Raw genomic sequence first — 16,747 nt, 5'->3', positions numbered from 1 at the left:
ATGCCTCGTAACCTTAATCCGGCGACAAATATGGGTTAGGGGTGTTAAAATAATGATTATGATTTTGTAATTTTTGTAAAATATGTAATTATGTGCTTTCTATTACTCATGACATGTTATTTATGGCTACTGGATTATGTATGTGCAAATGATGTGAAACTATGATTATTGATGTTTTGATTCGCATCAAAAATAAGTTACTAATCTAATCCCCTGATTCACTGTTAAGTAGGCCATGTTGTTTATTCTGATTTTTATGTTAAGCATGACATTCTGATAAAATATATACGAGATCTGATCCGCATGTTACCCATGCCATATTTCGATATTTTGATTCAAATATAAAGCGTGCCTATTGAAAATATGTTCTATACACCTTCTCACATGCATGGGGTTGGGAAAATATGTACAAAGGAAGTATCTGGTAGTAAATCTGCATTATTTGGTGGCTTGTCCAAAATATTTTGTATATGGCACTAAATCTGCAATATCATGTGGTTTGACCACATTATTTTATTTCTGGCAGCTTGATTGCACTATCTGGTGGCTAGTTCACATTAATTGTGTGTTATTGGATGGATGAGTTCTGGGGAACTCTTTATGGTGTATAGCGGAGCCAGGTAGGATCTTTTTCTCAAAAAACTGCACTATTTTCTAAAAAGCATTGCCTTGACGTCGGCATGGTGCATTCCGCCATATCTGATTTTATGAATGAATATTTGGTAAGTTATGATATACTTAAATTGATGTTGTTATGAGTTAAATTATGTTATTGTTATTATTGGTAACCCAGACTTGGCTTTCTAAGCTCACTCCATTAAATTTTGATTTTTCATATAATCGAGGTTAGGATGGGTCGGCTACGGAGGCATTTTCAGCCATTTTTTCAAAAAATTTTTATTTTTTGGTATTTCATATTTTGATATTTGTTTTATTACTTTGGACTTGGACTTTGGTTTTATTAAGACTTTGGATTTTAGATTGCGATTTTTCTGCATGCTTTATGTTTTAAAAACTATCATATAAAGGATTTACGAAATTAACAACTTAATATTGATTTTATATAAAATAAAAAAAGCTTCATAATAATATTTTCAAAAATTTAATATAAGTTTCCATTACGCGACACAATTTGCTCACGAAACTAATAATTTATGAGATGTATGTTAATCAATGTTTTCAAAATGACAAATGAGTTTTAGATATAGAAATTTGTTGACTGTGATGCTTTAATTGAATTACAACGTTTTTTTATAGCATTAGAAATATCATAGGTTTTCCCCCTTACTTATTGATTAAATTGTTGCCATTTTGTTATCCTTAGCATACATTTTAGCATTTTCAGTTTATTAAATTGTATTTTATAACTCAGTGAATCCTAGCCTATTTTATCCTTAATTTTTCTATCTTATTGCATTGATGTCGTTACATGAGTTAATCTTAGATTGCGTCAAGTATTGTCGTCGCACCTGGCAGTTGTCTGGATAAGAACTAAAAATGTGTGAGCCATCCAGTCTGGTATAACCAACCTGTATGTACAAGGACAGAATAATTTTGAGGAAAGAACACCTGTACTATTAGAGGAGGACATAAAAGGTGGACGTGAGAAGAAAAAGGGGATTTTTTTTCTCCATCATCATCTTCATCATCCTACCTTGAAGCTTGCGGCCATGGAAGCTTAAGCCTCTTATGGGTGAGCCAATGTGAAAACCGGATGTAGACTAGCTCCTGACGAGGAGATCTAAGTACGAGACAAGAGGGGATAGAGAGATTCAGTTGAGTTCTTTAGGAATAGAATTCTCTGCTCGATTCTTTCTTATTTCTTTCTAAATGTTGGTGATTACTCTCTGATTTCTGATTGTATGGAAGTACTGATGAAGTCTTGGTGAAATGTTAACTTATTTAATGTTGCTTTTATTTTTTAATATTGGGGTTTGAACATTTTTAACACGGAAGTGTTATTCAAGTTACTGAAATTAGAAAGTGCAATGACGGTTTGAGCCAACAAGCATTTCAACTGAAGTTGAGTAAGGATCAAAGAAATTTAGTCCACTTGTTCTTAATGGTGCCATATTGATACGATCTCAGTTTAATAGTTGAAATCTGAGTCGTTCCGTTCCCGATCGAAAATGAAGAAGTATGTTGAATAAATCGATTCAAGAGAAAGTAAAGAGAATTAGATTCAAATAAAGCAAATCGGTTGAACAAAATTGGTATGGTTTTGGCTTAAATTAGAAAGATATGGATTGGATTTGGTCAAATTCGGTTTAGGTTTGTTACGAAATGGTAATGTGATTTGGTTCGAAATGGTATTACGATTTGGTACGAAATGGTAATGGTTCAAAAAGGTCACGAGTGAACCAACACTAAAGAAGAGTGTTGACCCGAAACTTATAGGACCAAATTGAGTTGGAATTGGTTGATAAGGACCTTGACCCGATACTTAGTAAAGTATGAACCAAAGGTATCAAAGGTGAACGCCACACTCGGGTTTAGGGAGTGATAAGTTCGAAAGAAAGACTCGGAAAGACGCCACTAGAAGCTAGATAAGTCTTACGGGTCTCGAACGAAATTTGAGAGAAAATGCCTCACAAATTTGGCAGCAATTCGTTACTTAAAAATGTCAAAAAGTCCTTTACAAAGTAAAAATTCAGCTATTTATAATAATCTCCTAAGCTAGCCGAATGGTCTCTTACAATCCTTAAAGAGTAAGCAAATGAACCACTTAAATGTGCTAGCTAGATTCGGCTGAACTTGACAAGCTTCTAGAACTCTCATTGAACCTTGGTCACTTTGAATGGTGCATGAAGGAGTTAGGTTCGGCCAATGTACATAAATGAGCTCATTTAAGTTGTATCTTTTGCAGAAAAGTGACCAGCCATTAAAATGGATTCGAACGGCCAAATGAAGTGTGAACACTCGGTTTCAAAGAGTCATTATGTGTGAACATTCCAAACCGAAAAGCCAAGAGTATGAACTTCATGTGTGAACGGCATTATGCTGGTTCTTGAATCATTTAAAATCAGCTGAACATTCTTCATGCATGTAACGCCACATTCATTGAACCTATGGTTCATGCACCTAGCTTAAATGCTTCCATCCACATTCGGCCAACCTACACAACATGAACAAATGGATTTAGTTAATCATTATTCAGCTGAATCATATTAAAAAAAACATAATTTAGACAACATTAATCCATATAATTATAACAAGACACAATTAATTAAACTAAGTCTAATTAATTTGGTTTGGACAAGACACATTAAAACATGTATTAAGACATATTTATGAGCTGTAGGAAATTAATTTGACTTAATAACATGTAAGAAAAAACACAATTAACATGCATAATTAAATTGTCTAGATTTGAGACCAATTAAATAGCAACAATTAATTGAGTTGAATTCGTAAGTATTTTAGCTAAATTGAGCTGATTTGAACTCATTGAGCTAAATTAGAAGTTAATCCAGCTCGTAGTAAAGTGCACAGAGTGTTCTTCGAGTTGGTCCAAGCTTCTTCGATATGCCCAACCAAAATCTCGCCCCAAATTTTGTCAACTAAAGCCGAAACAGCCTCCTTGAATTGTTTGGCTCGTGATCGAGTGATGGGACCTCGAGGCAGCTCCAAAGGCTCCTTACTCGGGCTAGGTAGGGCTTGAGGCGTGGCCGTATCATCCTCCCCCTCTTCAAAGCGATTTGCCCTCAAATTGGAATCTGCATCAAAAGGGGATAAGTCAGAGACATTAAAACTTACACTTATATTATACTGACCTTGTAGATCAAGTCAATAAGAGTTCTCGTTGATTCGTTCCAAGACTTGAAAAGGTCCGTCACCACGCGGTAGTAGCTTTGACCTTCATTGGGCGGGAAAACCTTCCTTTCTCATGTGAATCCAAACCCAATCACCAGGTTCGAAGATAACTCTTTTACGACCCTTGTTCGCCTTCTGAGTATAACTTTCAGTTTTTGCTTCAATGTTGGCTCGAACTTTCCGATGTAACTCCTTTACATATTCAGCCTTTTTTCTAGCATCTGCATGGATAAGTTGATCATTAGGCAAAGACACTAAATCTAAAGGAGTTAACGGGTTAAATCCATAAATGATTTCAAAAGGAGAGTGTTTGGTTGCCGAATGAACGGATCGGTTATATGCAAATTCAATATGCGGTAGACACTCTTCCCACGACTTGAGATTTTTCCGTATGATGGCTCGTAACAAAGTTGATAACACTCGGTTGACCACTTCCGTTTGGCCATCAGTTTGGGGGTGGTAGGTGGTTGAAAACAGCAACTTAGTTCCGAGCTTTCCCCACAACGACCTCCAAAAGTGACTCAAAAACTTGGCGTCTTGATCAGAAACAATCGTCCTTGGGATGCCATGCAAGCAAACAATTTCCTTAAAGAAAAGATTAGCAATGTGAACGGCATCATCAGTTTTTGAACAAGAAATAAAATGAGACATTTTTGAGAAGCGATCAACAACAACAAAAATAGAATCCTTCCCCGTTTTGGTTCTTGGTAATCCAAGGACAAAATCCATGGAAATGTCTTCCCAAGGTGCGTCGGGTATAGGGAAAAGCGTATACAGCCCGTGCGGTTTAATTTTGGATTTGGCCTTCTTGCACGTCACACATCGCGCACAAATTTGCTCAACGTCCTTTTTCATTTTCGACCAATAGAAATGTTCTTGGAGAGTTCCTAAAGTTTTCCCAACACCGAAATGGCCCATGAGGCCTCCGCAATGCGCCTCATGTACTAATACATCCCGTATGGAACTACGCGGCACACACAATTTTCCTTCTCTAAAAAGGAAACCATCGTACCTATAAATCTTATCAATAGCAACGTTTTCACAAGCAACAAACATTTCTCCAAAATCATCACCAGTAGCATATAGATCCTTCAACAATGCAAAACCAAGCAATTTAGACTCCAAATACGATAAAAGAGTATACCTTCTTAAAAGAGCGTCAACCACGATATTTTCCTTACCCTTTTTATATTTTATGACATATGGAAACGATTCCAAATACTCTACCCACTTAGCATGGCGTTTATTTAATTTGTGCTGACCTTTAATATGCTTTAATGCTTCATGATCCGAATGGATCACAAACTCCTTCGGCCACAAATAATGCTGCCAAGTCTCGAGAGCACGAATAAGTGCATACATCTCCTTGTCATAAACGAGATAATTCAACACGGCTCCATTCAACTTCTCGCTAAAGTAAGCGATCGGTCTTCCATCTTGAGTTAGCACGGCACCTATTGCTATACCTGAGGCGTCACACTCAATTTCAAATGTCTTAGAAAAATTAGGCAATGCTAACAAAGGAGCTTTAGTAAGACAATCTTTAATAATATTAAAAGAATTTTCTTGATCTTCGGCCCAATGAAATGTTGAGTTCTTCTTGATGGTGCTTGTCAACGGTGCAGCTAACGTGCTAAAATTAGGCACAAAACGCCTATAGAAGCTTGCCAAGCCGTGAAAACTTCACACTTGGCTTATGCTCGTCGGTCTCGGCCATTCCTGAATCGCTTTAATCTTTTCGCTATCTACTTCGAGGCCCTCCGAGCTAACCACGAAACCTAAAAAGATAACTTTGTCAGAACAAAATGTACACTTTTTAAGATTAGCATACAAAGTCTCTCTTCTAAGAACTTCTAAAACAGTTCACAAATGAATTACATGCTCATCTAACGATTTACTATATATAAGGATATCATCGAAATACACAACGCAAAACTTACCAATGAAATTTCGTAAAACATAGTTCATAAGTCTCATAAAAGTACTAGGGGCGTTGGTTAAGCCGAATGGCATTACCAACCATTCATACAAACCATGTTTCGTTTTAAAAGCGGTTTTCCACTCATCACCTTCTTGCATACGAATCTGGTGGTATCCGCTTTTGAGATCAATTTTCGAGAACAACTTTGCACCACTTAACTCATCGAGCATGTCATACAAGCGCGGTATGGGATGCCTATACTTAATAGTTATTTTATTTACGGCGCGACAATCGACACACATACGCCACGTTCTGTCCTTCTTAGGCACCAACAAAACCGGTACGACACATGGACTAAGACTTTCTCGAATGTAGCCTTTTTCCATGAGTTCGTTAACTTGACGTTGAAGCTCTTTGGTCTCTTCGGGATTGGTTCGGTATGCCGGTCGATTTGGAATAACGGCTCCAGGCACAAAATCGATTTGGTGCTTGATCCCACGAAGTGGTGGCAACCCACTCGGCACTTCATCCGGAAAAACGTCTTGGAAATCCTGCAAAAGAGACAAAATAGAAGAAGGGGGATCTCAGGATATATCGTTAGTATTAAACAAATTTTCCTTATACATAAGTACAAGGATCGGTTGTCTTGCCAAAAACGCTTTTCGAACATCACTTGCTTTTGCAAATACATTTAACTTTTCACTCACTTTTTCTTTTTCATCTTTTTCTTTTCTCGCTTTCTGTTCATTTTCATTTTTTGAATTTTCTTTCTTTTTTTTCATTTTTCTTTTCTTTTGTATTTTCGCTCTTTTCTTTTTCTCTCATTTGATCTACGAAAATTTTCAGCTTAAGTTGATCCTCATAGACTTGCTTTGGCGTCAATGGGGCTAAGGTTACATTTCTTCCTTTGAATGAATATCGATTTGAGTAACCATCGTGCATAACTCGACGATCGAATTGCCATGGACAGCCCAATAACAAGTGACCCGCGTGCATTGGAACAACATCGCATAGCACTTCATCGAAATATTTTCCAATAGAAAATGAAACTAAAACTTGCTTTGTCACATTTAACTCTCCTCCATCATTGAGCCATTGAAGTTTGTACGGATTTGGATGCTTGGTGGTCGGTAGATTTAACTTTTCCACCATGAGAGTGCTCGCCACGTTCGTACAACTTCCTCCATCGATGATGACGCTACAAAGCTTTCCTCGTACTTGACAACGAGTATGGAAGATGTTCTCTCGTTGTTGTTCATCGTCGATGCTTTGGATACTTAGGCTCCTTTTGACGACTAAGAGTTCCCCATCAAGGGCATGCTCCACTTCTTCTTCATTGTCAGAGACGGTTTCAGGCTCATCTTCAAGCTCTTCTTCCTCCGATTCTATTTCTCCATTTGCTCGAACCACCATAATGTTGCGGTTGGGACATTGACTCGCAGTATGGCCTCTTCCAAGGCACTTAAAACACTTAATATCCCTTGAACGATTAGCAAATGATTCGGTTGCCTTACCTTTGCTCGTATCGCCCATAGGTTTGTTTGCTTTAGCAGGCACCATTGGCTCATTGGCACGACTAGGAGGATTAGTTTTACTCGAGCTTTGCCCCCATCTAGTTGTGCTTGGGGTAGGATAACTTCGGGTGGTACCTTTTCGTTTAAGTTGCTTCTCTACCTTAATGGCCATATGTACCATGTCCACAATCTCAATGTAATGTTGCAATTCCACAACGTTGGCGATGTCTCGATTGAGACCAGTAAGGAATCGCGCCATCATTGCTTCACGATCTTCTTGGACATCGGCTCGGATCATCGCGATCTCCATCTCTTTGAAATAATCCTCAACACTCTTTGAGCCTTGAGTAAGATTTTGAAGTTTTTGATAGAGTTCCCGATGGTAATAGGAGGGAATGAATCGGCATCGCATCACGGCCTTCATCTCAGCCCAAGTTGATATTGGCCTTTCCCCATTCCTTCTTCGGCTTGTAGTGAGTTGATCCCACCAAATCATAGTGTAATCGGAGAATTCTATGGCCGCCAACTTCACCTTTTTGATCTCGGAATAATTATGACAATCAAAAACTAATTCGATCTTCTTCTCCCATTCCAAGTAGGCTTCCGGATCAGATTTTCCTTGAAAGGATGGAATGGATAGTTTAATGTTCCTTAAGTCATCATCCATGCGTCTTTGATTCCGATTACCTCGGTTCCTTTGACCTCTTCGTCCTTCACTTATGTTTGATCCTTGATCACTTTCGGCTTCATTCGGATCATATAGGTCGTCTTGATTGATTTCCAATTGGTCTCGCCCTCTTTGCGGCCCTTGGGGTGTACGCTCTCATTGATTCCCCAATTTAACTTGATCCAATCATTCGTTAATGAATTCTAACTCACCTCAGATCATGCGTTGGATTTCTCGTAACAAGGCTTGTTGAGCCAAATCCGACAGTCCACCTCCTCCAGGCGCAATGTTTCGGATTGGTTGCCTTCCACCTCCTTCCGCCATATTTCGTTCAGGACTTTGAGACATGAAAATAAAACCTCACAAAAAAACCTCACGAATCTCTCGAAAAGAAAGAATAACACTCCACTCGTGTTTCACTCAATTTTTTTGGCTTTTTCTTTTTATGTAACTCTCACGCCTTTTTCCACTCAATTTCCTCTCGTGATTTCGTAAGCGACTCATCGTGACCTTATCGTAGTTCAATGGGTCGGCTTCAAATGGCTTTACAAGGGATCGATGTTAGGTTACGGGTAGGCTAAAAGAAACAAGAAAGGCTTTAGGCTAAGTGTGGCTTAGAAGATGAATAGAAGAGAATGCCAAACTTACAAACTCGAAACACTTTTTTTTAATAGCGTGAAATTTCACTAAGAGGGATATAAAAGAGTGTAGAATGTGATTTTGGAAAAAATTTTGTTGAAGTGTCTCCAGACTTTTTTTTACGGATCTTTCACGTTCTTTTCGTCCACACCTAGACCGTATACAATTTTTTTATTTTTTTTCGATTTTTTTTTCAATTTTTTTTTTCACGAATCTACTTACTCCGGCTCTTCTCGAACGTCCGTTCTTCTCGTTTTAACCAGCTCTGATACCAAATGATACGATCTCGATTTAATAGTTGAAATCTGAGTCGTTTAGTTCCCGATCGAAAACAAAGAAGTATGTTGAATAAATCGATTCAAGAGAAAGTAAAGAGAATTAGATTCAAAGAAAGCAAATCGGTTGAACAAAATTGGTATGGTTTTGGCTTAAATTAGAAAGATATGGATTGGATTTGGTCAAATTCGGTTTAGGTTTGTTACGAAATGGTAATGTGATTTGGTTCAAAATGGTATTACGATTTGGTACGAAATGGTAATGGTTCAAAAAGGTCAAGAGTGAACCAACACTAAAGAAGAGTGTTGACCCGAAACTTATAGGACCAAATTAAGTTGGAATTGGTTTATAAGGACCTTGACTCGATACTTAGTAAAGTATGAACCAAAGGTATCAAAGGTGAACGCCACACTTGGGTTTAGGGAGTGATAAGTTCGAAAGAAAGACTCGGAAAGACGCCACTAGAAGCTAGATAAGTCTTACGGGTCTCGAATGAAATTTGAGAGAAAATGCCTCACAAATTTGGCAGCAATTCGTTACTTATAAATGTCAAAAAGTCCTTTACAAAGTAAAAATTTATCTATTTATAATAATCTCCTAAGCTAGCCGAATGGTCTCTTACAATCCTTAAAGAGTAAGCAAATGAACCACTTAAATGTGCTAGCTAGATTCGACTGAACTTGACAAGCTTCTAGAACTCTCATTGAACCTTGGTCACTTTGAATGGTGCATGAAGGAGTTAGGTTCGGCCAATGTACATAAATGAGCTCATTTAAGTTGTATCTTTTGCTGAAAAGTGACCAGCCATTAAGATGGATTCGAACGGCCAAATGAAGTGTGAACACTCGGTTTCAAAGAGTCATTATGTGTGAACATTCCAAACCAGAAAAGCCAAGAGTGTGAACTTCATGTGTGAACGGTATTATACTGGTTCTTGAATCATTTAAAATCAGCTGAACATTCTTCATGCATGTAACGCCACATTCATTGAACCTATGGTTCATGCACCTAGCTTAAATGCTTCCATCCACATTCGGCCAACCTACACAACATGAACAAATGGATTTAGTTAATCATTATTCAGCTGAATCATATTAAAAAAAACATAATTTAGACAACATTAATCCATATAATTATAACAAGTCACAATTAATTAAACTAAGTCTAATTAATTCGGTTTGGACAAGACACATTAAAACATGTATTAGGACATATTTATGAGCTGTAGGAAATTAATTTGACTTAATAACATGTAAGAAAAAACACAATTAACATGCATAATTAAATTGTCTAGATTTGAGACCAATTAAATAGCAAAAATTAATTTGCCATCATCGGAAGGTGAGGTTAATATGCATGTTGAAGTCTCATATTAAATAGAGGAGTACCGATGGGTAAGATTTACATTGAATTTTATTTCCTCGACAATCACCTACACTTTTATACCTTGTGAGCATTTAGTATTCTGATGAAGATTCTTGTTGGAGATCCCAGTTTATCACTATCATATTTTATTTTATTGTTTTCAAGTTATTGCATCACAACTATCCTCACAATTTATCTTTTTTATATTTAGTTATCGTACCGACATTAATAGATAAAAGACTACCATCCTTGTGGGATCGATATCCTACAAACTCACATTTGTCTGCTATACTTGCATTGACAGTGCATGCTTGCACATTATTGCTGTGACGTTAAACAGTCGATCAAGTTTTTGGCGCCGTTGCCAGGGATGGCATTTGTTTGCTGTTTATTTTTTGTGTTTTTTTACTTTATTTTCCTTATATAATATTTAGTTTTCACTAATTGATTTTTCTTTGTTGCTATTTCTTTAACTTCAATTTAGGTGTTTTATGACCTGAAGAAATTTAGATTTTCTTACCAATTTTGATCCAGAAATTGAAAGGACTGTTCGGAGTAAACTTCGAGAACAAAGAAATATGGCTCTACCAGGAAACAATGCAGCCATACCCCCGATGCAACAGAAAAATGCTAATAACCCATTATTGTCGCAAGATGCTCACATACAAAATAATACTATACGAGATTTTATAGTACCTGTTTTTGACGATTTACAACCAGGAGTTGTTAGGCCAACAATCTAAGCTGGGATTTTTGAACTCAAGCCAGTAATGTTTCAAATGCTGAATTCTAATGGATAATATGTTAGACTGCCACACGAAGATGCTAGAGAACATCTTAAATCCTTTTTATTGATCTGTGCTTCTTTTAGTCAACAAGGCATTCCTGATGATGCCTTGAAGATGCAGATATTTCCTTATTCCTTACAAGGAAGAGCCCGTACTTGGTTTTTTAGACTACCTGCTGGATCAATTACTTATTGGGATGCATTAGCAACATAGTTTGTTTTGTGATTTAAGTCGCCGACAATGAATGCTCGTCTCGAAATGATATTACTGCTTATCATCAGCTGGATGATGAAAATCTTCACACCACATGGGAACATTATAACTCTTTACTTCAACGTTGTCCCATGCACGACATTCAACCCAAAATGCAAATTGAGAATTTTTATAATGGGCTGAATTCCCATGCAAGGAATCTTGTCGACGCATCAGCCAATGGACCTCTACTGGATTGTACTTATAATGATACTGTGAGAATTCTTGAAAGAATTGCTCAGAATGATTATCAGTACCCTATCTCTAGATCTGCACAAGTAAAAATTACTCTAGGAGTTACTGAATTAGATGCAATAACCACACTAAGTGCTCAAGTTTCTTCTCTCACAAACATGATTAAAAATATGCAAGGGACTAGTAGTGTTGCACCTATACAAGTCGTTCAGCAAGTTGATGTTCCTACCTTTTTGTGAGATTTGTAGTGACAACCATAATTATTAAGAGTGTTCGCAACATGTAGAGAATGGCTGTTATATTAGTAACATCTGCAACAATTTTTATGGAAATTCTGACAACTCTGCATGCAACAAACAGATTTGGGGAACTTAGAATGCTGGACAAAATGCTATGACATTTAGATAAGGGAATACATATACTCAGGGCAATTATAATCCCAAGCAAGGGAACTACAATCAGCAACAGCAGAATTACAATCAGCACACTCAGATGCATCCACAACAAGGCCAGACACATCCACACCAAAATCTAATACAGCCACAACACTCTTCACTACAAAATCAACATGTTCAACAACATCGACAACAACCATACACTTAAGCTTCTACTTCTGACCCGTTAGTAACTCTTGAGGCATTAATGCGGGAGCATATTACTTGCACGGAAGCTATCGTACAAGGGAATTCATCTGCCATTTGAGCATTAGAAGCTCAATTACGAAAACTTGCTTCAAATCTGAATACTTAACCACTAGGTTCATTACCTAGTGACATAGAAAATCCTAGTCCGATGGGGAAAGAACATTCTAAGGATATCACTCTTAGGATTGGTAAGCAAACTAGCAAACCATTTACTAACTCTACTATAACACCTCAAGATACGGATGGAGTGATCACTGGTGAGAAGGTTGAATTTGAAGAATTTGTCGATGCATCAGACAAAGAAGTTCCACAAATTGTCACTCATATACCTAATGTCAGACCTTCAAAATTGCCGATGAAATCAAAGGTGTCGGCGCAAGAAGATATATCTCTACCTTTACCTTTCCCATAAAGATTCAAGAAGAATGAGCATGACAAATAGTATCAGCAGTTCCTAGACACACTGAAGCAACTACAAATCAACATTCCTTTAGTGGATGGGAAATTTATGAAAGACTTCTTGTTCAAGAAGTAGAAGCTCACTGATATTGAAACTATTGCACTCACAGAAGGCTGTAGTGCTATTTTGACAAACAAGTTGCCTCCTAAATTGAAAGATCCTGGGAGCTTTACCATCCTATGTTCAATTGACAATCATTATTTGAGTAAGGCTTTATGCAACTTGGGAGCTAGCATTAACCTCATGCCACTATCCACTTTCAGAAAGTTGGGAATTGGTCACATGAAATCTACTGCAGTGACAGTACAACTAGTCGATTGATCATTGGCTCAACCTGAAGGGTAAATAACAAACATCTTAGTTCATGTGCATAAATTCATTTTTCTGGCTAATTTTATCATACTTGACTGTGAGGCAAATAAAGAGGTTCCCATAATCTTGGGATGACCATTTTTAGCCACCGGTCGAACTTGATTGATTTTTATAAAGGTGAACTAACCATGTGACTTAATGATGAGCAAGTCACCTTCAATGTTTTTGAATCTATTCAATGCAAGGACAAGGAAGAATGACATACTATTGATGTACTAGATGATCTAATCGAGGAAGAATTCAATGACCAAATCATAGTACTTTCTAAAGAGTTTGTAGTGACATCTGATGCCGAATGCTTAGACGATTGTGACAACATGGTTGAAGCTAATAATCTTGAACTCAAGCATGGATGGCAAATTGAATCCTTAGACCTAGCCAACAGAACAACCGCAACATTCAAACCATCTATTGAAGAAGCTCCTACTCTGGAATTGAAACCAGTACCTTCTCATCTTAAATATGTCTTTCTAGGTGATCACAATACTCTCCCAGTTATTGTCTCCGCAACACTAGATGTAACTCAATAAGAGAAATTGGTTTATATTCTCAAGTAACATAAACGAGCTATTGGTTGGAGTATTACAGATATTCAAGGTATTAGTCCTTATTTTTACATGCACAAGATCAATTTGGAAGATGAAGGCAAGCAATCGATTGAATAGCAAAGAAGATTAAATGAGAAGATGAAGGAATTATCAAGAAGAAAATCATAAAATGGCTTGATGCTGGAATTGTTTACCCGATTTCTGATAGCAATTGGGTAAGTCCAGTGCAATGCGTACCTAAAAAGAGTGGCATAACTGTGGTTCGCAATGATAAGGATAAATTAATTCGTACATGTATTCCCACGGGATGGCGAGTTTGTATGGATTATCACAAATTGAATGTGGCCACAAAGAAGGATCACTTCCCGCTTCCTTTCATTGACCAAATGTTGGATCGGCTTGCTAAAACGGCCTATTATTGCTTTTTAGACTACTATTCTAGGTACAATCAAATTGCTATTGCACTGGAGGATCAGGAGAAAATAACCTTCACCTACCCTTTTGGTACTTTCGCTTTTCGCTGTATGTTTTTCGGTCTCTACAACACACCAACCACATTTCAAAGGTGCATGATAGCAATATTCTCAGATATGATCAAAGACTCTATAAAGGTATTTATAAATTATTTCTTAGTCTATGGGTGTCATTTTGATCATTGCGCTGACAATTTGGGTAAAGTACTAACGCGATGTGAGTACACACATCTTGTTCTTAATTGGGAAAAATGTCATTACATGGTAACTGAAGGTATTTTGTTAGGAAACCACATCTCTAGTCAAGGCATTCAAATGGAAAAAGCTAAGGTGGAAATCATTAAGAAATTATCTCCACCAACAAACGTGAGGGGTATTCGTAGTTGTCTGGGACATGCGGGGTTTTACCAAAGGTTTATTAGAGATTTTTTGAAAATTTCAAAGCCCTTGTACTCATTGCTGGAACAAAATAAAAAATTTTTCTTTGACGATGGATGTTTGGATGCCTTTATTCAGTTAAAAGTGAAGCTAGTAAATATGCCCATTGTCGTTGCACCCGATTGGTCTCAACCTTTTGAAGTTATGTGGGTGCGGTTCTAGGTCAACAAAAGGGAAAAATATTTCACGCCATCTATTATGCTAGCAAAACTCTTAAAGAGGCTCAACTCAATTATACCACCACTGAGAACGAATTGCTAGTTGTAGTCTTTGCTTTCGACAAGTTTCGTTCCTCTCTTGTCGAAGCAATGGTTATGGTATTCACTGATCACTTGGCGCTGAGATATCTCTTTGCGAAAAAAGGATGCCAAACCAAGACTGATACGTTGGATATTTTTATTGCAAGAATTCAACATCAAGATAAAAGACCGTAAGGGTTTAGAGAATCATGTTGCTGACCATCTGTCTTGATTGGAAGTTGGTAGGGAAGATGGAAACATGCTTCAAATTGTCGATGCATTCCCAAATGAGAAGTTATTTGCTATAGATGCAACCCATTGGTATGTAGATTTTGTTAATTATCTAGTGTATAGAAAACTCCCATTGGGCAGGCCATAAAAAAGAAATATTTCTTTGTGATGTAGTGAAGTATCATTGGAACGAGCCATATTTATTCAAGGTATGCAATGACAACATTATTCGACGTTGTGTTTCGGAAGAGGAGATGCTTTCAATGCTGAAGCGTTGTCATGATGCTCCTTATAAAGGTCATTTCGTTGGTATGAGAACTGGTACTAAAGTTTTCCAATCAGGATTCTACTGGCTGACATTATTCAAAGATGCCCACAATGTTGTGAATCAATGTGATAGGTGTCAACACACCAGTTCTATATCATGATGCAATGAAATGTTGCAACAGCAAAATATGGAGGTTGAATTATTCGATGTTTGGGGTATGGATTTTATTGACCATTTTCGAGTTCATTTGGAAATATTTATATATTAGTAGCTGTTGACTACATCTCAAATTGGGTTGAAGTTGTTGCAGTCCCAATGGATGATGCAAAGACAGTGCTAAAATTTTTTTCACAAGCATATACTCACCCACTTTGGCACACCAAATGCATTCATTAGTGATCAGGGTACACTCTTTCATTGTAACCAAGTGGCGACCTCACTGAAAAGATACAGAGTTAATCATCAAATAGCTACTACTTATCATCCACAAACGAATGGACAAGCCGAAGTTTCAAATCGACACATTAAGAACATTCTTGAGAAGGTTGTAAACCCTTCGAGGAAAGATTGGTCTTTCTGATTGGATGACGCTTAATGAGCATTGTGGATAGCATACAAAACTCCATTAGGGATGTCGCCATATCAATTGGTTTTTGGGAAAGCATATCACTTGCTAGTCGAACTGGAACACAAAGCAATATGGGCATTTAAACAAGTGAACGTGGACTATGAAGCGGCTGGAAAGAAAAGATTCTTGGATATCACTGAACTAGAGAAGATGCTTATGAAAATGCTGCAATTTACAAGGAAAAGAGCAAATGATGGCATGACAAGATTATTTTATAGCAACAATTTATCACGGGTCAACAGGTTTTATTATTCAATTCTCGACTCAAATGGCACCCAGGTAAGTTGCGTTAACGTTGGTCTGGAGCTTTTGAAGTTGTCGATGTATTTCTTAATGGTATAGTCACAATTTGAGATTTACGTGATGGACACTAGTTCAAAGTGAATGGACAGAGGCTGAAACACTATTTTGGCAACAATTATCAATAGTAGGCAAAGACCATTAAATTGGTTGAAAAGTTCTAATTTTTATTTACTACTCCATAATTTTAGTTTGTTTTATTTATGTTTTGTTAAAGTTTGTTTTCCTTCCTTTTTGTAGAATAATTAGGTACCATTGTTGACGGATTGAAATTGTACAGTCAGCTCATTCCATAAGTCTGTACTACCATTTATAGCTCATCAGAATTCAGTGAAATTCATATCCCACTGTTGGATCAAAACTCACTCAGCTGTTTGATCCTTCTGAGTGGGCACAATTTCTATTGGATACAACTCTTCCCACCAGCCTTATATCTCTCCACAAAACAACAGGCCTCTCCATCTTTCTCTTTCACCCATTATAAATCCTTTCTCACTGTACTGACTGTAACGCATTCAAGCAACCATTTTTGTTTCTTTTATCTTCTCAAAAACATATTTTTTACCTTTAAATTGTTCTCCTTCAACAAAAGATAGCCAAAAAAAGAGGCTCGATCAAGAAAGCCACCAAATCTGCTGGAGAACATGTGCCCTCTGTGACCATAGTTCGTGAATCGGAATCCTCCAGGCCAGTGCAGACAAAGGAACCAGTAATCT

General features: G+C 37.3%; 1 protein-coding gene across 1 annotated transcript; it reads right to left on the bottom strand.

Moving 5' to 3' along the window:
- Positions 1-3,858: 3,858 nt before the first annotated feature.
- On the bottom strand, positions 3,859-7,507 carry LOC121220311 (uncharacterized). Its single transcript, XM_041099986.1, has 4 exons — positions 6,632-7,507; positions 5,847-6,285; positions 4,644-5,279; positions 3,859-4,034 (listed from the first exon to the last, which is right to left on the bottom strand). Exons 1-4 carry the CDS (start codon positions 7,505-7,507, stop codon positions 3,859-3,861), a joined length of 2,127 nt encoding a protein of 708 aa, XP_040955920.1.
- Positions 7,508-16,747: the final 9,240 nt, after the last annotated feature.

Source organism: Gossypium hirsutum, chromosome D08, assembly GCF_007990345.1.
Source record: "Gossypium hirsutum isolate 1008001.06 chromosome D08, Gossypium_hirsutum_v2.1, whole genome shotgun sequence".
Lineage (NCBI taxonomy): Eukaryota > Viridiplantae > Streptophyta > Magnoliopsida > Malvales > Malvaceae > Gossypium > Gossypium hirsutum.
This window is presented reverse-complemented; position numbering and strand designations above follow the sequence as displayed.